We start from the raw sequence: 24,214 nt of genomic DNA, 5'->3' as shown, positions 1-24,214 counted from the left end.
AGGGTGGCAGATCAAGAACACTGTTATTTGCAGTTTGACTCAACTTGTATGCAAGTATATAGGTTATCTGTACATGTGATACTTTAGAAACAGACATTAGGGAGGTTCATTATTCCCAGTAGATTATCCAAAAAGAGTAAATAGTGAGAAGATTCTGGATTAATTTTTGGATATTTCTGATTGGCCTTGTTTCGAGCAAAGTTTCTAGTCGCTATCAAGGGGTGGGAGTAGATGTAGCCTAATGATCAGAAATTGAGGTACAGTGTACAAGTATCACATCGTTTTATCCCACCAGCAGGTACATTTAAGCTAGGTACATGTATGTTGTAAATATATGACTAATACACTGTGCACAAAATGTATTGTCTACAAGAATTTATGCTACATGTACTATTTAAGTTTGCTGTACATTGTATAATGAGTATGTTCTTGGTGATACTACATTTTACATCTGACCTTTCCATTCAGATCAACAGTTTACCAATTACCTATGTCAGTGTAAAGCTGTTTAAAGTATTTTTATGTCTTGTACAGCAAATTAAATGATCACTAATCTGTTTAAAGTAATTCTTCCCCACCTGTACATTTAAAATACACTGGCAGTAGTTTTGATGGGTTCAGCACCAAATGACACATACGATACAATGTGTATTCTAATGTAATTCCCTTTCCAAAGTTGGCATCTTTCAGCTAGAACATCTTAAACTTTCATTTACAATAAATCATCCCCAAATTTGAAAGTTTGTAGCAAAATTGAAATAAAAATTAGATAAAAATTCTACCAAGATATCCTTTTCCAAATATATGCTGAAGAAAACTGTTTTGTTGGCATTTACTGGTAATTTTGTTTTCTTTTCATGAAGTGTAGGTGATTTTCATGTCAAAATGAGGCACCTCCAGAAAAAGCTATGGTTGATGAGAATTGGGTGTACCAGTAATACCACATTATTACAGGTTGTGTCTGGTTGATTTACCAATAAAAAGGTTTTCAGAACTAAATCATGTATCGGATATTGAACAAGAAATCAATCAGTCAGTGAGTAACATTATATTTCAAATAAACATCATTTCAGGTTTGTGAACAACTGAACAGCTTCCTATCATGTAAATCCAACAAGAAGAATTTGCTTAGTGCAAACCATGGACAAATAAAACTGGGTCAATTAGAATGATTAGTTTTCATTTTTTTAGGTATGAACAATAAATACACAGCAAGTTTTACTGTTCATTGTATTTTTATCTTATATTTAAAATTATTGATATATGAATATGAAAATGATCTATGTAATACTTATTCATATTTCATGTCTTAGCATGAAATTGGCTCCTTTGTCCTAATCATCATTTAGAATGGCTGGATATTGGGCAACATTTGCTTTTGTCAGTGTGTTTTGTCCTAATCATCAAATTATCATTTAGAATGACTGGAAATTGGGCAACATGTGCTTTTGTCAATGTGTTTTGTCTGACTTGTCATTTATTATGACTGGATATTGAGCAACATATGCTTTTCTTAATGTATTTTCACCTAATCATCATTTAGAATGACTGGAAATTGGGCAGCATGGGCTTTGTGTCGTGTTGTGTACAGACAAACTTGTATATAAGACCTTTTATATATGTAACCACTCTTGACATTTTATTGAAGAACAGATGGATTGTAATTGACCTTTAGAGAATGCTGAGATAATCCTTTGCCTGAGTTATTAAAAAAACCAAAAAACTTGTGGAATTTGTATTGTGCTATTGTCATAGTAATGTGGTGACACAAAACTCAGATGTCATTTGTTTGAAGTATACCGAGCATAAAGTCAGCGAGCTGATGGATAAACAAAACTCCACAAGAATCACAGTAACTAATTTTTCATGCTATTTAGATGGAAGCAATTTATGTACATGTAAACGTCTAATTGTAATTTTTAACACTTCTGAAATCCTACTCATAAGTCTCTGAAAGATAAAACTTTAATAGTTGGCAGCTCCAAAATGAATCCTTAAAAATGTATTTTATACAGGTGCTTCCAAATTTCAGAGGGACTGAAAGGGGCCTCAAATCTTAAAATAAATACAGTATCCTGTCTTATGGAATAGGAACAACAGAATTTCTAATAAATAATGAAATGTAAAAAAAATCCTATTCGATATGCTGCATTTTCTAAGCTATAAAATATTTTCATATTTTTCAGAGATGCCTAGCTGACATTGTACTTAAGATGGCAGAGGAGGTGGTAGTTATAGCCAAGTATGATTATAAGGCAGAGAATGCAAAAGAACTTGACATTAAAAAGAATGAAAAGTTGATTCTTCTAGATGATAGTCGAGAGTGGTGGATGGTTCAGAACAGTCGGAACAAGTCAGGATATGTTCCGTCAAATTATGTGAAAAAGCCGAAACCTTCATTCTTCTCTAGTCTTAAAAATACCCTTGGCAGGAAACACAAAAATGATACAAAAGGCATTGTAGGGAGTCCAGTTTTGCATCGAAATGGAACAACGAATGACACAGGTCATGACAAAAATAGCACAAGTAGTATGCCAGAAGTACAGATTTGTGAGGCATCTCCAGCCATTGTGAAATATGGCTATACTGCACAGCAGGCTGATGAATTGACTTTAATTAAAGGAGAACGAGTTATGGTGACAGAGAAGTCTAGTGATGGTTGGTGGAAAGGAAAGAAAGGAAATAATGCTGGCTGGTTTCCTTCAAATTATGTGGAAACAGAACAACCAAATGACAATATGCATGCAGCTGATTATTCTACACCAGCAGGAGTGGAAGCTCATAACAATCAAGAGATTTTAGTTGCATTGTATAATTTCACAGGCAATACTCCAGAGGAGTTGAGTTTCTCAAAGGGAGATAAACTTGTTTTGATTGAAAAACCATTGGAAGATCCTGAGTGGTGGCGTGCCAGGAATAGTCGTGGTGAAGTGGGATTAGTTCCCCGTAATTATGTGCAGGTGCTTGATGAAACTGAATTAGAAAATGCCACAAACAGTTCTTCTACCCCGCAATCTCAGTCCACAAGTAGCTTGTCCAATACATCTAATTTGAGTGTTGGTGCATCCAATAGAAAACAGTTCTGTGGTTCAGGACCCTTAGCAGATAAAGAATGGTATTATGGAAAAATAACACGGCAACAATGTGAGGACATGCTTAAAAATTACGGTGAAGATGGTGACTTCATAATAAGAGACAGTGAATCAACTGTAAGTGCCCAGTTAAAGTCTTGGAATTCATAATGTGTTGCCTGTGAATGGTGAGACATAAGTATCACTATTTTCTCAGCAATGGCAATGGCTTTGTTGGTGGGCTGTTTAGATAGGCAGCTGCATAGTAGAGGGTTTTCACTAAAACACTTCTCATAAATATATAATTGATCATGTTAAAAAAGATGCTGATATCAACTGCCAAATGGCCATCACAGCAGCCATTGTGACAAATCTCAATACAGCTGTTTCTCTGAATAGCTTATTGGGATGGTCTTGCTGAAGTGGTTTTTGGTTTTTAAAATACTTGTTTCTTGTTAATTTTGGTGTCCTTCATTAAAATGATACAGATCCAACTTGTAACTGGCATTTTTTGACACCCAGCTTGAACATCTTAGCTTATACCTACTTCTTTAGAATGGTCATACCACTTCAGTGGCCTAGTGGTTAATGTGTCCCTCCTGGATGCGGGAGGTCACAGGTTTGAACCCTGGCCAAGTCATATCAAAGACTTATTAAAAAAATGGTACTAATAGCTGCCTTGTTAGATGCTCAGCATTAAGAGGTTAGTGTTAGGACTGGTCAGCCTGGTGTCGTGATAATGTGGCTGGGTGAGACATCACGCTGTATGTCTGTGGCATGATGCCCCAGTGCTAGACATCTAGCAATATGACTAAAAAATTGTTAAAGCTATGTTAAAAATCCAGATCACACACATTAGAATGGTCATATGGTACATGTTTTTGGTTAAACAATATTGCAGCTTGTAGCTGGTTCTGAATGAAGATGGTGCTCACCTAACTACCAGCATGGCACCATACTAAATCTTGTTGTTTTTTGTAACTCCATTTTGAAAAAACATTAACATTTATGTGTGATTTTTAATAAAACACTTCTTGCTTTATGCAGTAGGTTCTGAATGACTAAATCGGACCATAAGCTTATCTATACTTTTATGAAGGAGTTTGGAAACTATATCCTATTGTTCTTGGCATCAAGTCAAACGTCATTGATTGCATGTTTGTTCTTATTGAGTTTATGAGCAGTAACATGTACATCTTCAAATGAATTTGTATTTGGTTGCATTCCAGAAAATAAATTGTCAGTCAGTACTCTGGTATTGATTTTAAGGTCAGAAGTTTTGACTCAAGTTTTTAGCTGTGCTATATTGATAGCAGGATGGCACAGACAAAGCATTGGATATTTATCAGCTGAGTTTGTTGGTATATCTGAAGAATACCTTGAAGTTCAGTAACGTGTTTTTCGCAACAACAAAAAAATAAAAATAGATTTAACAGAATTGAGTATGTGTGTACATTATGATGATGTCAGACCCAAGTTCATTGATTTCTATCAATATCAGGTTCAGCATAAAGTGCCATGTCAAAGAATTTTATACTGCACTTTTATTTGTCTTGTGAAAATGACAAGTCAGACATATGCAATGATATTTTTACTACTGCATATGATTTGTTGGGTTTTCTTAAGAGTATGAGATGGTTTTGACTCGAAGCAGTTAAGAAGTAAACTTGCTGCAGATTCTTGGAAATTCTTTTCAGCAAGTAGGAGCATCAGTCTCTTTGTGAGACTTGTATATATACTGTACATAAATTAAATACAGCTAAAAAATTGTGGCACCTGTATTTCACACTTAGATAATTTAAAAAGTAAATTGCAAACTGACACATTTATTTATAAAAGAACTGAGACCGTTTAAAAATATACTTTCTGAGCTTGATTGAAGCATCAGCATGGAGTATAATGTAATAAAATTGCCATGTTGTTTGTTAAAAGAATTGATTAAAAAATGGCATCGATCCAGATTTTCAAAAGCTTTAGTGATTAGTTGCTTGGTTTATCTTTGACCTGTTAGGGTGAGTCCCTGACTCTCGGAGACATATCTGACTCATGTTGGAACGCAAGATTATCAGTTCTGTGTAAATAACATTGGGACTGTATATGGTGCTTTGGTGTTAAAATCCTGAGAAAACCCCTTAATACATAGTGCAGTGTATGTGTACAGTATAACCACATGCTGAAATATAAACCAGTATTAGAATGAGGAACCTGTGAAGTAGAAAAAACAGTCCTTATATTATTCCTTTCTGTTACTGGTTTATGTTCTTTTCCAATCAAACTATTGTGTAACTTGCCTTTTCCAGCTACCTATGGGATCAAACAGTTTTTGCTATGTAGGGTGAACTGCTGATGCGGTAGATACAATACATATGGTATGCGAAAATTGCATTGACACTATTTCACTGATACAAGTGAAGGGTGCTGTTAAGTGCAGTTTAGTGAACTATGCTTGCAAAGTCTTCAGTTTTTAGCTGTATTTCTCGACCAGGTGAAATTTTCACTTGGTTCCAGCTCAGGAGTGGATTCTGCCTGGCTAGTTTGTGGATGACCTTTGTATCCTCAATGGACAGTTTTTGCAGTTGGTAACACCTTGGGTTTGTAAATTAATTCAGTCAATTACCCTATAGCTCAGGTCTGACTCCTATAAATCCAAGAAATTATAATGGATTGTATTTAAGTGTGCACAGACATCAGTGGAAAATGGTCAGTACACTTTGTGTAAACTGTATTTCTATTAAAATGAAAGGAATGAATGCCTGTTAGGCAGAGACCTACAATTAGAGAAGGGGCGTATTCATATTTCATGCAAATTTGTTGAGGCAAATATGCATAAATAATTATTTGTTGCTTTCATAGTAATTAGTGGAATTGAATTTTACCAGTAAAGTAGTAGGCATATTTGTCCTGCCATAAGAACTGTTTTATTATAGTACCTTAATCTTTATAAACTTTTTAATCAGGGCATGTTGTGGATGTTAAATGTAAATTCATATGCATGTTTAAAATGGCATTACTTGATCATGATGAGAACAATCAATCAACAGATAGAGCTATATAGTATAATTGTGCATAACTTGATATAGTAAGGTCTGTAAACTATTGTATGTACTTGCTTATAAATCAAACTGAATCAAGCTGTAAACTAATCAGACCAAGATCTGCAATAACCTAATGCAGCAGTAGATCTGGGTCTGTGCAGTTTGTTATGAGTAACCAGTAGAACAGAGAAAATAGACTGATCAAGGGAGCAAATTATGTGGCTGCATATTAGGGTCTATGTTTGAAGTTGCACTCTATTTATAAATAAGTTTATACGTTACTTGATGGGATTTCAAAGGAATGATTCATTATTGATGATTTAGACTGGTGTCATAGGTTTCAAATGTAGAACATTTTCAAAATACTTTATAGAAATGATAAGAAGAAATTTGTTCCAAATGAATGAGTAGAATACTCAATTAATTAAAATCTGTGGACCTTAGCTTCTTGGAAAGCCAGTTACTAGTTGAAGATGAAAAGTTTTGTTGTTGTTGTGGTGGGGTTTAATGCCATTTTTCAGCACACAATAGGCTATGCATAGCGGATTGTATTAATAGTGGAGGAAGAACCCAGCAAAACCCCAGGAAGAACCACCGACCCATGAGAAGTTACTGGCAAGCTTTCTCAGATACCCACATTGACCGAATCCTAGACTCAGACCCACGCAGACAGAGGTGAGATGGCAGTGTTCCATAACAGAGAGCGCTTTAGACCACTCTGCCACTTGGGGCCCTGAAAAGTTTTGAAGAACCATGTTTGTTGGGAGAGCTGGAACAGCTGTCAGATGATTTAGTTTGAGATTTGATTCAGCTCACATGAAATGTAAGGCGAAGTGATCCAGTGCTAATGGAGGCTATGTTTCTGATACAATTTTGATTAAACTTGGAATAATGGCTTATTTTATTAAGATCCTTGGGATATTTTGATAATGACTCAGATCCCTGCATATTGATGAGGTGATCTTGCATCTGATTGGTTGAGTTCATTGCCACTCTGGAAGCCAGTTTTGGATCTAATTTTGATCAAACAAAATATGGGGTTATACCAGAAAGCTCTTGGAAAATAGTGACAATGAATAAGACTCGCATGATCTTGTATCTGATGGCCTAAGATTCTTACCACTAAAAATTGGGAATTTATGCTTACAACAACATATATGCCAGCCATATTACGCTTTTGGTGTAATTATTACGCTTTTTTTTTACTAAATTACGCCTTACGCGTAACTGCGTTCGGATTATGCGTTTTCGATATATCCCCCTGCAAAAAAAAATAATTTGTTTTCTCATTTTTACTCACATCACATTCATCCCACAGACATTTTCTAGAAAAGATGACATCTATGTAACTTTGACATACGAGTACACTTGTCCGAAGACTTGCATGTACTTTCCTAACAGTATTAAGTTTTATTTGTAGCAGTTAGCCTATTTCCAAGAAACATGCTGGTTTCTCCTTTTGACCTCTGTTTCTATTTATAGCAGAGGTATGGTTTAGTTAGAATAGAACAGACTGGTTTTCTAACTTTTAATCTTTGCTCACAGATTCATTGTTCTAATTTATATCTGGTACAGAACCAGTCTGTAGGTATTTGACACTAAAAGTCAAGTCTGATTTAATAATTTCACAGATGGACCAAAAAAGACAGGAAAATCAATTCAGAGATGAATACATGAATTACACAATACAGCGTTCCGTTCTGGGGCAGCTTCACACCCCTTGTAGGCCTCATGGAATGGATTTTAATATTGTTCATGGTGGTAAAACAAAGAAACCTTGAATTGGCTTGTTTTACTAACTCCAGTACTAAGGTAACTTCTTTTTTACAGCAGAACTTAATTGTGGACACGAATTTTATAAATGCAGAGGCGTTATCTACCGAGTTCCTAATAGAACACAAACTACCCCTAGCGGTAGAAGATTATGTTGGTCCTTTGTTCAAACAGGTGTTTCCCGATTCCAAAATTGCAGAAAATATACATGTGCAAGAACAAAATCATCTAATATTGTTAGATGATTAGCCGAAGATACTTCACTTAAAATTGCAGAAGCCATGAAAATTGGGCCGTTTGGTATTGCAACAGTCAGGAGTAGTGATTATGACAAAAAGTTGTACCCAGTCTGTGTAAGAGACTTTGACAACAAAAAGGGCAAAGCCAGAGTGCTCTTTCATTTCCACATTTCCAGAATTGACAGTTGATTCCACTGGAGAAAATATTTTTTTTATTTGCTTGATAATGCTTTGAATAAACATAAGTTGGCAGAACTGTGGGGTTTTCATTTGCAGGAAAGGCTGCTGATAAATTCGATAAACTCTTGAAGTATCAAGTTAGCACTCTACCTGACAGTGTACTTCATGCAGACAGAGTTGATTTTTTTCATCTTATTTCCGAACTAAAAGACCAAATAACTGTAAGTTATAAATTTCCTCGTCTTTGTCAAGTTATGAAAGGAATATTTGTTCCTTACCATTCTAATGCTGACTGTGAGAGATTGTTCAGTATTGTTAACAAAAATAAAAATGAATTCAGATCCAGCCTCTGTAAGCCAGCACTTAGTGCTCTACTGGTGTGCAAAACATAATGAAAACTTGGAGCATTAATTGATGTTAAAAGTCCAGAGGGATAAATAAATCATTTTGTACATATGCACATTGAATTTTTATCATGTTATATGTGGATTACTCTTTTTCTGCTCAGATTACTCTTTTTGTCCACTTGGATTACACTTTTTCAGGGGTTGGCATGTATGCAACAAGGAGATCTCATATTAGTTCTGTAATGATCCAAATCCACATATATTAATGTATGATCTAGCACCTAATTGGTAGAGTTTGTTACCAATCAGGAAGTCATATTTCTTATCTAATTTTTATCATAATTGAAATATCTGTCCTTGTGTGAATTAAGTAGTGACTGAGATATGCACATATTTATAAATATTTTGTTTAGCTTTGTTGTTCATAAATGAGAAGAGCTTATGTGCTGGTCTGTTATAGACCAAAGAGCTTATGGAATGGTCTTTTGTCCACTGTCTGCCAGTTAGCACAAATTTGGTATCACTACTGCTTCTAAACTTCTTGAAGGATTGTCTTGAAACTTTACACACACATTCACTCAGTAGCCTGAGGCCCCGAGTGGCCAAGAGGTCTAAAATGCTCTCCGTTACAGATCACTGCCATTTCACCTCTGTCTATGTGGGTTCGAGTCTTGGATTCGGCCAATGTGAGTATGTGAGAAAGCTTGCCAGTAAGTAGCTTCTCGAGGGTCAGTGGTTCTTTCCAGGGATTTCCTGGGTTCTTCCTCCACCATTAATACTGGCCGCCATGTATAGCCTATCATGCACTGAAAAATGGCATTAAACCCTACAACAACAACAACTCTGTAGTCTAGTTTGTTCTAAATGAAAATGGTGTTGCATGGACATCTAAAATGGCCACCACAGCGAACATCTTGAAAAATATTATTAGTGCTACTCTTTCTGAATGGCACTAATAATATTTTTCAAGATGTTCGCTGTGGTGGCCATTTTAGATGTCCATGCAACACCATTTTCATTTAGAACAAACTAGACTACAGAGTTGTTGTTGTTGTAGGGTTTAATGCCATTTTTCAGTGCATGATAGGCTATACATGGTGGCCAGTATTAATGGTGGAGGAAGAACCCGGGAAAACCCCAGAAAATATTATTAGTGCTACTCTTTCTGAATGGAGGGGCCCCGAGTGGCCGAGTGGTCTAAAGCGCTGTCCGTTACGGATCACTGCCATCTCACCTCTGTCTGCGTAGGTTCGAGTCTCGGATTCAGCCAATGTGGGTATGTTGAGAAAGCTTGCCAGTAGCTTCTCGTGGGTCGGTGGTTCTTTCCGGGGTTTTCCCGGGTTCTTCCTCCACCATTAATACTGGCCGCCATGTATAGCCTATCGTGTGCTGAAAAATGGCGTTAAACCCTACAACAACAACAACTTTCTGAATGGATGTCCATATCATCATGGAGTTTTCATGAAAATACTTCTTATGGTGTTTATTTGATCAAAATAAAGACACTGATCGTATGCCAAATATGACCACTATGGCAGCCACCTTGAAAATCTTGTCATTATTTCTCTACCTGAATGGATGGTCATATCAGCATACGGTTTTCACTTAAAGACTAGTAATATCTAGTTGGTTGTAAATGAAAATGGTACTGATCCCATGCCCAATATGATAGTCTTATATTTGCTACTCCTGAATAGATGGTCATATCAGCATGGTTTTTTTTTCTTTCAAAGACTTCTGATGATCCCTAGCTGGACCTAAGTAAAAATGGTGCCTGTCTGACATCCAATATGTCTGCCGTGGCAGACAGTCTTACTATTGTAACTCTTCTTGAACAGTAAGTCACACTGATGTGGGGTTTTCACCAGGAGACTTCTTATGAGATTGAGTTCGGCTTAACTGAAAACAGTGCCTAATTGATGTCCATTATGGCCTCCACATGAGCCATTTTGGAAACCATGTTAATGATTTAATGTTTACAAGACAGATTACATAGGGTTGTAGAAGGAATATTGTTACCCGTTACAACCATTTGCGATACAAATTGAAAGTAAGAAAATATACCCTTCTGTTGATTAATAGGTTATAACTCCTTAGGTTTTGACGTTATCACAAGGCTGCCTTCAGAGGAATGACTTCTGGACTGGAGTTACGTGATTGGCTAAATGTTGACCACATGACAAAACCTTTCTGTGGAAGTTCTAGTCCAGAATCATGGTTTAACACTGGCAAACCTACCTCACCCACCTACCCCTATTTTAGTAGCTTCTCATATTTTCCTCATCAGGGTATTGTTCTCTCTGTCTAGTACTCTGATGTTATCCCAAGAAATGGTACACCTTAATTTTTTGCATTGTTTACCAACTGCTGACATGGATTCTCTGTTGGTGAACAAGTGTTCTTTAACTCTAGTTTCAAGGATTCTAGCGGTTTCCCCAGTGTAGACTTTTCTGCAGTTATCACACTGGAGGTTAAAGATTGCTAAGCACTTCTTAATTCAAGGAGTTTGATCTTTGAATGTACCCAGATTCAGTGGATGGTGTTATAGGATTTGTGGATCACAGAAGCCTTGAAACAAAAGTTGAAGAAAACTTGTTTATTGAACAGAGAATCCATCAGAGCTGTTGGTGAATATTGGAAAGAATCAGGGCATAATGTTTTTGGGGATAACAGCAGAGTATTTGTTAGGAAGAACAATACCTTGAGGAGGAAAATAAGAGAAACTATCAAATTCATGGAGGAGTAGCCAGTGTTGAACTAGGATACCAGATTGGAATTTCATTGTACAGAAAGGTTTAGTCATGTGGTCAACATTTAGTTGATCTTGTGACTCCAGTCCAGATGTCATTTCTCGGATGAAGGCACTGTAATAAGGTTGAAAACTTAGAAGTCATAACCTATTATATGATAAAGAAAGGTATCTGTTCTTATCTTTGAATAATAACTAGGTCATCTTAATGAAGTTGTTAACTGCTGTGTTATATAATCCAGGTAATCCAGTTGGTCTTCTAGTTTATAACTTTATTAAAGTTACTTTTAAGGTCCATTTAAATTTTTTTTTCTTTTTCAGACTGGTCATTATACAGTTGTATTGAAGGCAGCGGAGCGGAACAAACATTTTCGTGTGCAAGTCAATGATGGATTGTATCAAATCGGAACCCAGAAATTCATTTCATTAGACGAGTTGATTGAACATTACAAAAAGCATCCTATTTTCAAGCATGAAGCAGAAAAACTCTATGTTGTCAAACCCTTCACCTATCCTTCAGATTTCTGACAATTAAGATTGTTGGTCAGAAAAAGTACATGTATTTTAAGATTCAGTTAAATTAGCATCTTATTGAGAATAGAAGCAAAAATCTATTCTCCGAAATTTTTGTATGGATACAGAGACGTGCAGAGAAACAGAGTACAGGTTAAAGAGGTTTACTGTGTAAGCTTCCTTCCCAGTGGAAGAGACCTCACAAATGACAAACCATGTCTGTAAGCCCCCTGGCCCAAGTAAATTCAGTAAGCAGTACAAGGAAGTCTAGAAATGTTACCTCAGAAAATGACATCTGATCAATTGCTTCCTGCAGTTGAGCTGAAAAGTTTGGTGAAGTCTCATCCAGGATGAGACAATTTGGATTTCTGTTTCCACTACTTAAAAACCCCAACAGATCTATGTACACAATTTCACTCACAAGTACATTAATACACTAATACAATGGTGACTGGCTCCACTGTTTGTTATATACAGTATGTATATTGTAATGGTTATTAATCAGTGATGCAGCAGTTTTCTGTCATAGACTCAGTCTCTGTCCATCCAAAGTATTTTGGCATTGAATACAGTTAAACCTGTGTTAGCTGACATCTACACATAAAGGACTCTGCTCATAAAGGACAGGATTTATGAACCTACTTTCTTAATTGTATATTTAAACTTCAGTATTGGATGCATCCATTTCACTCCCCAGAACTAAAATTATATGCTCCCTTAGTGTGTTTTTTTATATTATTATAATAGACTGATTTTACTTGATTGCATGATGGGTCCTTCATTACATGATGGGCTCTTTTAACAAAAGTTTAATTTGTTGTGATACTTCCTCATGATAGCTACACATAACTTATAGAACACATAATATACTTCTATTTTTTTGTTTTTTTCCTTTAAACTTTAAATGCAAAGTTTGCTCTACTTGTATCTGCTTATGTACAAATTTGTTTTAGTATCATTTCTATGTTTAACAGCTTAGTCTTTAAATTGGAAATAAATGTCAACCTGGTAGATGATCTTTTTGGCAAATTTAAATTACATGGAATTTATTGTTGAAAAACCATACATTGTCCTACAGTTTGATGGAGAAAGGGAGATAGCATCCAGTTTTGGAAAGCATACATGACATACAATCTTGCCACCAAGTGAATTCTTTGAATATGGTATAACTTATTTTTTTGTTTTAAAATTATGTTTTTGTGTTCATGTCAGATTTTGATCCTGGTTCTTTTTTTTTTATTTCCAACATGTCCTGGTTTTTTTTTGTAACAAAATGATTGAATTAATTCAGTTAGTCCAATTCATTTTTGTTGCATTATATCAGTGAATAGTATTATGTTGAGAACAATTTCTTATATAAATGACAAATTATCAAACTGGCAAGTTTGAAAACCAAGTCAGTTGACACCTAATTACATGCTATTTTTATTTATATCAGCAGTCAAATGTGGCTGAGTGGTCTAAAGCACACTCTGTTACGGATCACTGCCATCTCACCTCTGTCTGTGTGGGTTTGAGTCTCAGATTTGGCTAATGTGGATATGTGAGAAAGCTTGCCAGTAGCTTCTTGTGGGTCAGTGGTTCTTTCGGGGGTTTTCCTGGTTTCTTCCTCCACCATTAATACTGGCTGCCATATATTGCCTATCGTGTGCTGAAAAATGGCATTAAACCCTACAACTACAACAACAACAAATGTGTTGTAACTACCACCTAAGGGAATGTTTAGAAATTTGTTTTATGATAAGGTTGTCTTAATTTGCAGGTAAATTTAAATTTATTTTTGTGTAAATGGGACCAAAAGATCTTGGCCTTTATTTGCAGGTAGTTTCTTTCTTGCAGGTGATCACTGAAGCAGGCTTGTCTGTATTGACTTGTGTTGTGTCTCTGCATTAAGTATAAGGGTTTAGTTTAAATGAAATGTGTAACTGATGAGAAGAAAGAAATATTGGAATGATTAAGAATGATTGTAAATATGATAGTAATGGATGTATAATATTTTTCTTAAGTCTGATTGCCATTATCTTTAATCAGCAGAAGCTGCATTTTTTATATAAATATTAAGATGGAGATTTAATGTACAAATGTTAAATGTTGCAGTTAAAGATCAAGACAGTAGCTTTATTGACAGTTGTATATGTATATTGGATCTTTAGAACAAGAGTCAATAATCTTGGTTGAATATGCAAATTTTGTGAACGTCTACATTTATTTTTAAAAGCGGCAGAAGTAGAAATAATTTATGACTGAATTATTTTGCATGCTTGATGAAATACCAGTATATAGTAATGATGTAAACAAGTAAAGAGATGTGTATTTGTCTGGTCATTTTAGTTACTGTATATACTTATGTACAAGTCAGTGTGAACTGCAGACAACATAGACTCTGATCTGTTGCAAAATGCATTGGCAGATCAAAGTCTGTGTTGTTTATTCCTCTGATTACTTCTAATAAACTGCATATACCCAGAACTCTATGTGTTTTATGTCACAGCATCTCTGGGTCTGTGCAGTTGAATCTGACTTAAAGTCAGGATATATGGTAACTATATTATAATAACATTCTTTAAACTGTATTTCCTCAAAGTTGTAGGTAATTTTGTTGTGTAAAATGGATATAAAATGGATTTTAATACAGTGTGACCCCACTATAACACAGTTCTTGGGGTCCATAGTTCTGACTGTGTTATGGAACAAACCATATTATAACCAGTCCGTTCAGTTAGCTGAAGAAAATGATCCATGTACTCCCCAAAAAGTGATGGCCGTTGGGAAAGGGGGTAATAAAAGCAGGTGAAAAATGTGTGCTTTTGATTAAATGAAGACAAAACTATTCTGAAGTACACTTGTATATTGACAACTTACATTTGTGCAGTACAGTCGATAATGTGTTAAGAAATTTACATGAGAAAAATCCATGAACTTGAGTAGAGATCACATGTTATAAAATTCGTGTTTCAGTCACATCCCATTAGAAAACAAAAATAAAAAACAAGTATATAATAAATGGTAGTCCTTGTTTGATCCATATCCCATTGTCAACTAACATGTGTCACTAAACTATTCACTATGATATTGTTGCCAGTAGCATGTAGCTGTAGTTGCTTACATGCTACATTTACATGTACTTAAATTTTTCTATATATTGGTCAGCTGGAGACGGCTATCATCTTGCCAGGGCTATCCAGGGGAAAGTGGCTTTTCAAAGGAAAATGAAAACATGGAAGCAAATTAAAATATAACTTAACTGCCAGATACATCTATTTTCACAAGATTAGAAATTTAATTTGCATTTTATGCTGCCATTGTTAGTGATCATAAGTTTTTCATGTAAGAATGGAAACTTTCATGAACAAAAAACATCTTCTGGTCACTTTGAAAAATCCAACAGTCTATCAGATTCCATTGCATTTTTTAAAGTTTGGCGCTGACTTCATTTGATGAAAGGTGGCCTAGTGGTTAAAGCATCCACCTTGAATGTTGGAGGTCGTAGGTTCAAACCAAGGCTGAGTTATACCAAAGACTTATCATACTAACAGCTGCCTCGCTCGGCACTCAGCATTAAGAGGTTAGTGTTTGAACTGGTAGGCTTAGTGTCAGGATAATGTGACTGGGTGGGACATGATGCTATATTTCTGCCTTAGTGCTAGACATCAGTATAAACTGCCACACTGCAGACATCTTAGTTATATGACTGAAAAATTGCTAAAGGTACATTAAAAATCCAATCACACACACACCATTGATGAAAGGTGCTTTTTTTTTTTTATTGAAGATTGTGGTCGGCTTGCTTTGATGAAGGGTGCCTGTGTTATTGAAGTCAATGCTAAAGAACAACTTTGGAGGACAAAACAAATATCCATTTGTTATTCTGGTGGCAATGTGAAATAATTGTGGAACATTAATTGAAACAGAATTTTTTTTCATTTGCATAGCATTTACCATATCGATCAGTGCTTCATTGGTAATCAGTTTCTTTGAAGTTTTAGCAAAACTATTTTTTCTAGGTACATGAAAAATAAGCCATCATTTGGTCCATTGTAGTAGCATCTTTTCCTGCTTTTAAAGGTAGGTTGATTGTAGCTGGTTCGGTAGCATGACTGTTTGAATGCATCACAGCATACATTTAGATGTCTGCATAAGCGGCTAATAATTTAAGAGATAAAGAGTGCACTGATAGTTCGTCAATATGAACAAAAGATTTGTTTATGTAACAATAGATAGATTCCAGTGCATTTTATATCCAAGTTTGCAGCTTCCTTTCATGGTACATTTGAATTTCTCCACTCTGATCCAAGAATTGTATATACAAGTTTTAAGAGCCAACAGGTTTGCTCTCCACTCTCAACAAAATGGCAGATGGCATTTTTTTTTGCTAATAAAGAAAAACAATATCTCAATCCGCAACATGTGCAAATCCTAGTGCAGTACCTGAATAAATATTCTACATGTTATTTTTCATACCTGTAAAAAGAAAAAATATTTTTTCATGTACAGGAAATACATATATGCCAACCATTACGCTTTTGGCATAATCATTATGCTTTTTTTCACTAAATTACTCCTTACATGTAAATGTATTTAGATTACGCATTTTCGGTATATCCCCCTCCAAAAAATTGAATAATTTATTTTCTCATTTTTATTAATATCCCATTAATCCCACAGACCTTATTCTAGAAAAGATGGCTTCTGTGTAACTACAACATAAGAGTGCGCTTGTCTGCAGTCTTGCATGCACTTTCCAGACTATTATGGTCTATTTATAGCCACTGCCCTATTTCCAAGAAGCATGCTGGTTTCTAATTACAAACTTTTGACCTTGGATTCTATTTATAGCAGCTGTATGGCTTAGTTAGGAGAGAACAGACTGGTTTTCTACCTTTTAATCTTTTCTCACAGATTCATTGTTCTAATTCATATCTGGTACAGAACCAGTCTGTTGGTATTTGGCGCCAAAAGTCTAGTCAGATTTACTCTAGTCGATGCATGTGTTAGAGCAAAAATGTTTTTCTAATAATTTCACAGATGGATTAGGAAATGACAAAAAATCGATTTAGAGATGAATACATGAATTACACAACACAGCGTTCCATTCTAGAGCACCTTCATGGTGGTAAAACAAAGAAACCTTGAATTAGATCATTTTACTAACTCAAATACTAAGGTAGCTTCTTTTTTACAGCAAAACTAAATTGTGGTCACAAAATTTAAAAATGCAGAGGCATTATATACTGAGTTCTTAATAGAACACGGACTACCACTAGCGGTAGAAGACTACATTGGTCCTTTTTACAAATGGATGTTTCCTGATTCCAAAATTGCAGAAAATATGCATGTGCATGAACAAAATCATCTAATATTGTTAGGTGTTTAACAGAAGATACTTCACTTAAAATTGCAGAAGCCATGAAAATTGGGCTGTTTAATATTGCAACAGACAGTAGTATTGATTATGACAAAAAGTTGTACCCAGTCTGTGTAAGAGACTTTGACTATGAAAAGGGCAAAGTCAGAGTGCTCTTCTTTCATCACCAGAATTAACAGTAGATTCCACTGGAGAACACTTTTTTTTATTTGCTTGATAATGCTTTGAATAAATATAAGTTGGCAGAACTGATATTGCATCAGTGATGACTGAAATTCAGAAAGGAATTGCATTCTGTATTTTGAAAAATGTCTCCATCATTGTACTTATTGGGTTGTCTTTGTCATATGATGCACCATGCTGCAGGAAAGGCTGCTGATAAATTAGAAGGAGAACTCCTGAAGTATCAAGTTTGCACTCTACCTGACAATGTTCTTCATGCGGACAGAGTTTTTTTAACTTTTATTTCCCAGCTGAAAGACCAAATACATGTACCTGGAAGATATAAAGGAATATTGGTTCTTTACCATTCTAATGCTGACTGTGAGAGATTGTTCAGTACTGTTAACAAAAATAAAACTGAATTCAGATCCAGGCTCTGTAACGCAGCGCTTAGTGCTCTGCTGGTGTGCAAAAAATATTCAGTCTCAGCTGGTACAAAGTGTTTTGAAATGCAATTGAGAGTCTGTTGCTTTTTAAAGCTCAAAGTGTTATATATGAAAACTTGAAGCAGTAATTGATGTTAAAAGTCCAGAGGGATAAATAAATCATTTTGTACATATGCTTATTGAATTTTTATCAGTTATATGTGGATTACTCTTTTTCTGCTCAGATTATTCTTTTTGTCCACTTGGATTACACTTTTTCATTGCCAGGGGTTGGCATGTATGAAAATACACATGTATATGAAAAATTTCAGGAGCCACAATATGATAGTCTTAATTTAGAATTCATGCATGATCTCTTCTCCAAAATGATAGTAAACTTTTTATATGTAATTTTTCGTACTTTTAAAATATTTCTTCCTGTATGAGAAAAATACATGCATATGAATTTTGGGAGCCATGCCATGCTCATGTTATATATGAATTTGTGTTATAATGGAGCATGCTACAGCTGGGTCACACTGTACATTATAAAACAGTATAAGTTGGATTTTTAATATAAAATAATTTAATAGCTTTTTTTTATTAGATAGTCAAGTGTTATGAGATTCTTGTTTTGTTTTGAACATTTTCTGTTACTAATACCAGTACCATTATATCCAGACCTTATCCGTATTGTGTTGCCACGTTTTCAGGGCTTCCATTAGGACTTATTAACATAGTGTTACAATGACCATCTAAGTAGAGGGACACAGTGTCTTTTATATAATTTTTCATAATTTAAATTTCAGAACATGAATTGTTACTTTCACTTTCATATCCCAATTCCGAGAAAAAGTAGGCAGTTAAAAAGGCTTAATAATTGACAGTAATGTATTGAAAAGGGGGTAACAAACTTTTGAAGTTGATGTTCTGTACATCATATCTAGGTCCTGTGAGAGGAAATGCAGCTTCTTGACAGTTTTGTAATGAGCAAATTAGAATTGGTGACAGCGGAAAAGATATCTATGTAACTAGAGTGCTAAATTTTGAAATCAGAATGACTAGTACATTTGTAGAAATTTAGTACATTTATAAATAATCCTGCCATATAAATTTACTGCATATAATCACTTTTAGGTCAAGTCTAACTGCAAACAGTATTGACCCTGATATGACATAACAGTGTGCCAACAGATCAAAGGTTATGTTTATTCTCCTGTTTACTCCTGACAAAGTGCATAGACCCAGAACTGTCAGAACAATATGTGATAATAGAATTGGGTCTGTGCAGTTTGCTGTTGGACTTATAAGAGAGCATATGTGGTACTTTAGGTTTTATTGCATCAGGTCTTTATAATATTGTTCTGTTTTTGCCGGGTTTTTTTTTTGTAAGTCGCCCAATGCAGGAAAAATCTGTTATGCCTAGGTTGTGTTTTTCATATTAATATATTCAATACTGAGAGATCACTTTTCTATAACAAAATGTCAAAAATATTGGACATTTCTTTCATTGAATGCCTGCTTTATTATTTACCATTTATACAACCGTTCATGGACAGATTTCCTGTAGCATGGTTTACTTATAAAAATTGCTAGCAGAAAAACTAACTTAATATTCATTGGTCTCTCGCAACAAAGTATCTCATTATAACATGGTACCTGACATAACACAGGTATAGTCAGACCCCATAATGCTGGTTGAATGATATTTTTTTTGCATGTATTATGTGCATAAATAACAAATGAAATCAAGCAACCTTTGCCTGTATTACAGTGCTCTTTTATGACCCGCCTCCAGCATTATATTTGTAATTAACAATCCATAGTCACAGATCTTGTTATGCCGGTTGAAATCTATTTTCCTTTTTTATGATGTAGCGCTGTATAAGGCAACCTCTCCAGTATTACTTTACATTATCATAGCTCTGTCTGAACAGTGTTCTTGTGAGGGAACATTGTACATATACTACAACTTGCATATCTTGATAGTATGTAAGTATATAGCAATTGTTACACTTAAGACTAAAGTGTTGATCATTCGAGTCGGATCTTTTTGCACTTGAAACTGATTGTCTCATAAGTGGAGACCATAAAGTATCATTAACTTCCTGGAGGGTCTGCAGCTTTGTAATTTGAAGTACAGCTTTGTCGGTTGTTTGATTGGTTGGTTTTTAACAGCACTTTCAATGCATTATTGGTTTTATCAAGAAGAGGAAATGGTATCTAAGTGTCCTTTCCTTGTCAAAATGTAGCAAGTAATGCATTGAAAGTGTCATTTAAAAAAAAAACAACCAAGCAATGAACAAAACTATACTTAATATATTACATGATTGCAGTCCTTCTAGGAAATGAATAATACTAGAGTAAGCCTGTAGGAATTTATATACTCAAAAATGAAACAATGGGAGGTAGTTCATTTACATATAACAAGCTATTGAAAAGCATTAGAGCTCTCATGTATGTTTTTTTAAAACTGATAACACATTTTCAAGCTTAATGTAAAATTCAGTTCAAACTTTTGATGATCATACAACAATTTTCTCTTTTACATTTTTTCATTTTTATAATTTTTTCTTTGAAGCATGAGTGAGACAAAGGTATCAACCTTTCCAATAATATTATTGTTTCTGTTGTCTTTGGTGTAGGTATAATTATTGGAGTTTTGCAGTTTTATTTCTTTGATATGTTGGCATGTATATTCGCCATACTTGTGTGAAGAGCAACTCGTGGCTAGGAAAAGTACCCTAAAGTGAATGCTTGAAACAGATAACTTTTAGTATATTTTGGTCCAAAAAGACATTTAAAACAATTTAAATCAGTTCAAATCTCGGTAGGTCATAACAAATAAAGTGAAACATTTTTATGCTATTTTTTTTTAAAATTCCTATTGTACAGCTGCATATTAGCCAGCTTGTCATGCTTCTATGATTTTACAATATTTTTTGCACTTAGCTCTGCTTTTCAGAAGATGTCTTTTCTAAATGCACAGAACTTGGAAAATGCAGTCCTCATAGACTAATACACACTCAGAAAGACTAGATTGTACTGGCTTCTTGATATGTTTACTCAGGATGGTTTTATTCGACAGCACAGGAGGCGAGACATTTCCTTTCCTGACAGAATTGTTAATGCCAGAAATACAATGAAACCAAAAACATGTCATCAAGTATTCTGTACTTTTTATTGCAGCTCTTGTACTTGTTATACTAGGTCACTGATTTAAAGTATATTTATTGATACTAATGCACTATCATGTATGGATGACTGATATGTACATGCTTATATTTATTAGTATATTTCTTAGTTGATGAATGCATTAAAATGAAAATTTCTAAGTCTGTTTACTGTAATTGACACATCTAATCAATTTTGTATTGATTGTTGAGCCTCATACAACAAAAAGAACTGACAAGTTCTACCAACCTTTAAATGAAGTAGAGTCCTTGGATATCAAGCCCTATTTAACTTTAAATGAAGATGAGTACTGGGATTTTAAGTCCTACTGACATTTAAATGAAGTTGAGTACTTGGATATCAAGCCCTACCTAACTTTAGATGAAGATGAGTACTGAGATTTTAAGTCCTACTGACATTTAAATGAAGTTGAGTACTTGGATTTCCAGGCCTACTGCCATTTAAATGAAGTTGAGTACTTGGATATCAAGCCCTACCTAACTTTAGATGAAGTTGAGTACTGGGATTTTAAGTCATACTGACATTTAAATGAAGTTGAATAATTTGATTTTCAGACCTACTGACATTTAAATCAAGTTGAGTACTTGGATTTCCAATCCTGCTGTCATTTAAATGAAGTTGAGTACTTGGATTTCCAGGCCTACTGCCATTTAAATGAAGTTGAGTACTTGGATTTCCAGTCCTACTGACATTTAAATAGAGTACTGTGATATCAACTCCTACTTACCTTTTAGATGAATACATGGATATCAGGTCCTACCTACCATTAAATGAAGTTGAGTACTAGGATATCAAGCATTGTTTGTGATACTGTCAGTTATAACCTATAACAAATTATAAACCTTTCCCTCTTGCAAAAGGGAAAAGATGTGACAAATTTAGGCAATTTTATAACCATTTGCTGTCCAGACAGAAATGGGGAGCATGTGTAGGAAATATAATTTTTTGTACATCACGTCTAATTTCTCTCTGTCTCTTTCTCTTTCTCTTTCTCTCTCTCTCTCTCTCTCTCATTGAATATGCTGAATTTCATATGACATTATTGGTATTAAAGCATTATATTTATCATGTGGCAAAATCTATTTATTCAATACATAGCAATATACTGTAGTGAAATGACTATTAGACACAATGCTATGTCATGTTGGACATCTTGCCATGAGGTTGTGCATGTCTAATTCAGCAAAACGATATGTATCGTATATAATATTGATGGTATTATTGTATGCAGTTTGTATAATTTGTCACTGTTGACAGAATGTTAATTGTGTTCGAATGTCATTATGAAGAATAGCCAAGATTATTATGTACTAGCAGTTCTTTATGGACGAATTTTTTGTTTGTCAAACCAGTCATAAACCTTCCTGCTTAATTACCAACTAACCGCCCACATATCTCTTAAATCCTATCTGACTCATATGTCAGGATATTTCTTTCATGTACAATTAGGTCAAGGCACATATGAACACTTTAGCTTCCACAATTTAAGATTTCTTTTGACAATTTGGACTCACAAGGAGACAGACATACAAAGCTGTTGACCTATTTAGATGAATATGACAAATGGTTTTAAAATGAAAGAGGAGCTTCAGTGTCCAAGTGGTTAGCATGCTGGACTTGCAACATAGAGGGTGTGTGATAGAATCCTACCATCAGATGAGCCCAGATCAGACAAAGTGGTGTGTTCATGGGCAAGGCATTTTTGTCCATTTCCATTGGCTCTGTATAACCTACTTGTATTGCTGTGCAGTAAAATACTAGACCAAATCAAATTTAAAAAAGAGCAAGGAATGAAATCAGTGCAAGATTTTGTTAATTTGTTTGCATATTATTTTGTGAAATTCGTGCATGGGGTTCAAAGGTGCACATGTTTACTGCTTTTAAACAAGAACTGTTTCACTTTTTCTTTAAAAGCTTGTTATGCAGTTTTGCTTGAATTAGATATTTGCATGGCGTTGCTGTACATACCATAATTGTTTGTTAAAGCTGTTTACATGGCAGACCCGTTTGCCATTTGTCTTTTCATTACATCATACTTATCTATACAGAAAAATAAAAAATCTTCATGTTATTTTGTCCATCTTTCACTACTACAGAGTTTACAATCTAAATAATTGTATTTTTAATGGTTTTATTTTGTGTTTTATTTTTGTGGAGCCAGTCATGATTGAAGCTCAACAGTTTGTATCCGACTGCTCTACTGTCTGTCTGTTCATACATACCCTTGTGTAAGTTCATTGTAATTTATTTTAGATTAAGATGAAGGATTAAACATATTTTTTAGGGTATGCTGAACAAAAGGGGGCACTGGTTTTTTTATGTCTTCCATAGGAAAGTTGATAAATATTAATTTTTCTCACAGTAAATGAACATATCGGGAAAATAGCATAGGCATAACATTGATGTAAACAAGTACAACATGAATAGACTCTTGGGCAGCATTTGCATTCACATTAACAGGAGAAAATTTTGTCTTGACCGGGGGGGGGGGGGGTGTTCACACGACAGAAATGCATGTGTACATGTTTTTGTTGCCTTATTGAAACATCCAGTTCCAAGATTGACAACAGGATTTGACTCCCATAAACCAATGTGGCCACAGGTATTAACACAGGTAAATGCTTACAAAAAATATAAAATATTATTTAGATTGTGAACGATATAAGTAGTACTAAGAATCTTTGCCTCATTTAGGTTTGTCTTTTAGAATACCAATAGACACAGGTCTGGTCTTTTCCAAATTCTTCCGTGACCTTGCTAACATGTATTTTGATACTTTAAGAATGTGTGACAACATTTTATATATTATGCATACATCATGTAGCTAGCTGACCACAGTAATTTGTTCTAGGAGGGCTTGATTTATACAGACTAGCGGTCTTGGTTTGAGCCTGTCTTGAAATTGTTAATAAAGGTTAATTAATAAGACTCGTTTTATCTTTTTGTTATTCAAATGTCCATGTTGAGATTGAAGAGATTGAAGTTAGTTATGTAAGGATACAGATATACGATAGTGGAAACTGCATAAGCTATACATCTATGTGAACTGCAATTTATTTATATATATCAACATAATGATTTTCCAAAATTCATAGAAATACATAGTCAAACCTACTGTATTGGTCATAATAGTCACCTTTACTTAGGAACATTATAATCC

At 34.7% G+C, this 24,214-nt stretch overlaps 1 protein-coding gene across 1 annotated transcript in view; it reads left to right on the top strand.

Moving 5' to 3' along the window:
- LOC149799865 (cytoplasmic protein NCK2-like) overlaps positions 1 to 23,982 on the top strand; it is a 64,960-nt gene extending 40,978 nt beyond the window's left edge. The window contains exons 2-3 of the mRNA XM_089959301.1: positions 2,187 to 3,209; positions 11,716 to 23,982. Coding sequence (XP_089815427.1) covers positions 2,214 to 3,209; positions 11,716 to 11,922 — 1,203 coding nt within the window. The 5' untranslated portion in view covers positions 2,187 to 2,213 and the 3' untranslated portion in view covers positions 11,923 to 23,982. The remainder of the gene's footprint in view (positions 1 to 2,186; positions 3,210 to 11,715) is intronic.
- Positions 23,983 to 24,214: the final 232 nt, after the last annotated feature.

Source organism: Sinohyriopsis cumingii, chromosome 5, assembly GCF_028554795.1.
Source record: "Sinohyriopsis cumingii isolate HCF-2022 chromosome 5, ASM2855479v2, whole genome shotgun sequence".
Classification (NCBI taxonomy): Eukaryota; Metazoa; Mollusca; class Bivalvia; order Unionida; family Unionidae; genus Sinohyriopsis; species Sinohyriopsis cumingii.
This window is presented reverse-complemented; position numbering and strand designations above follow the sequence as displayed.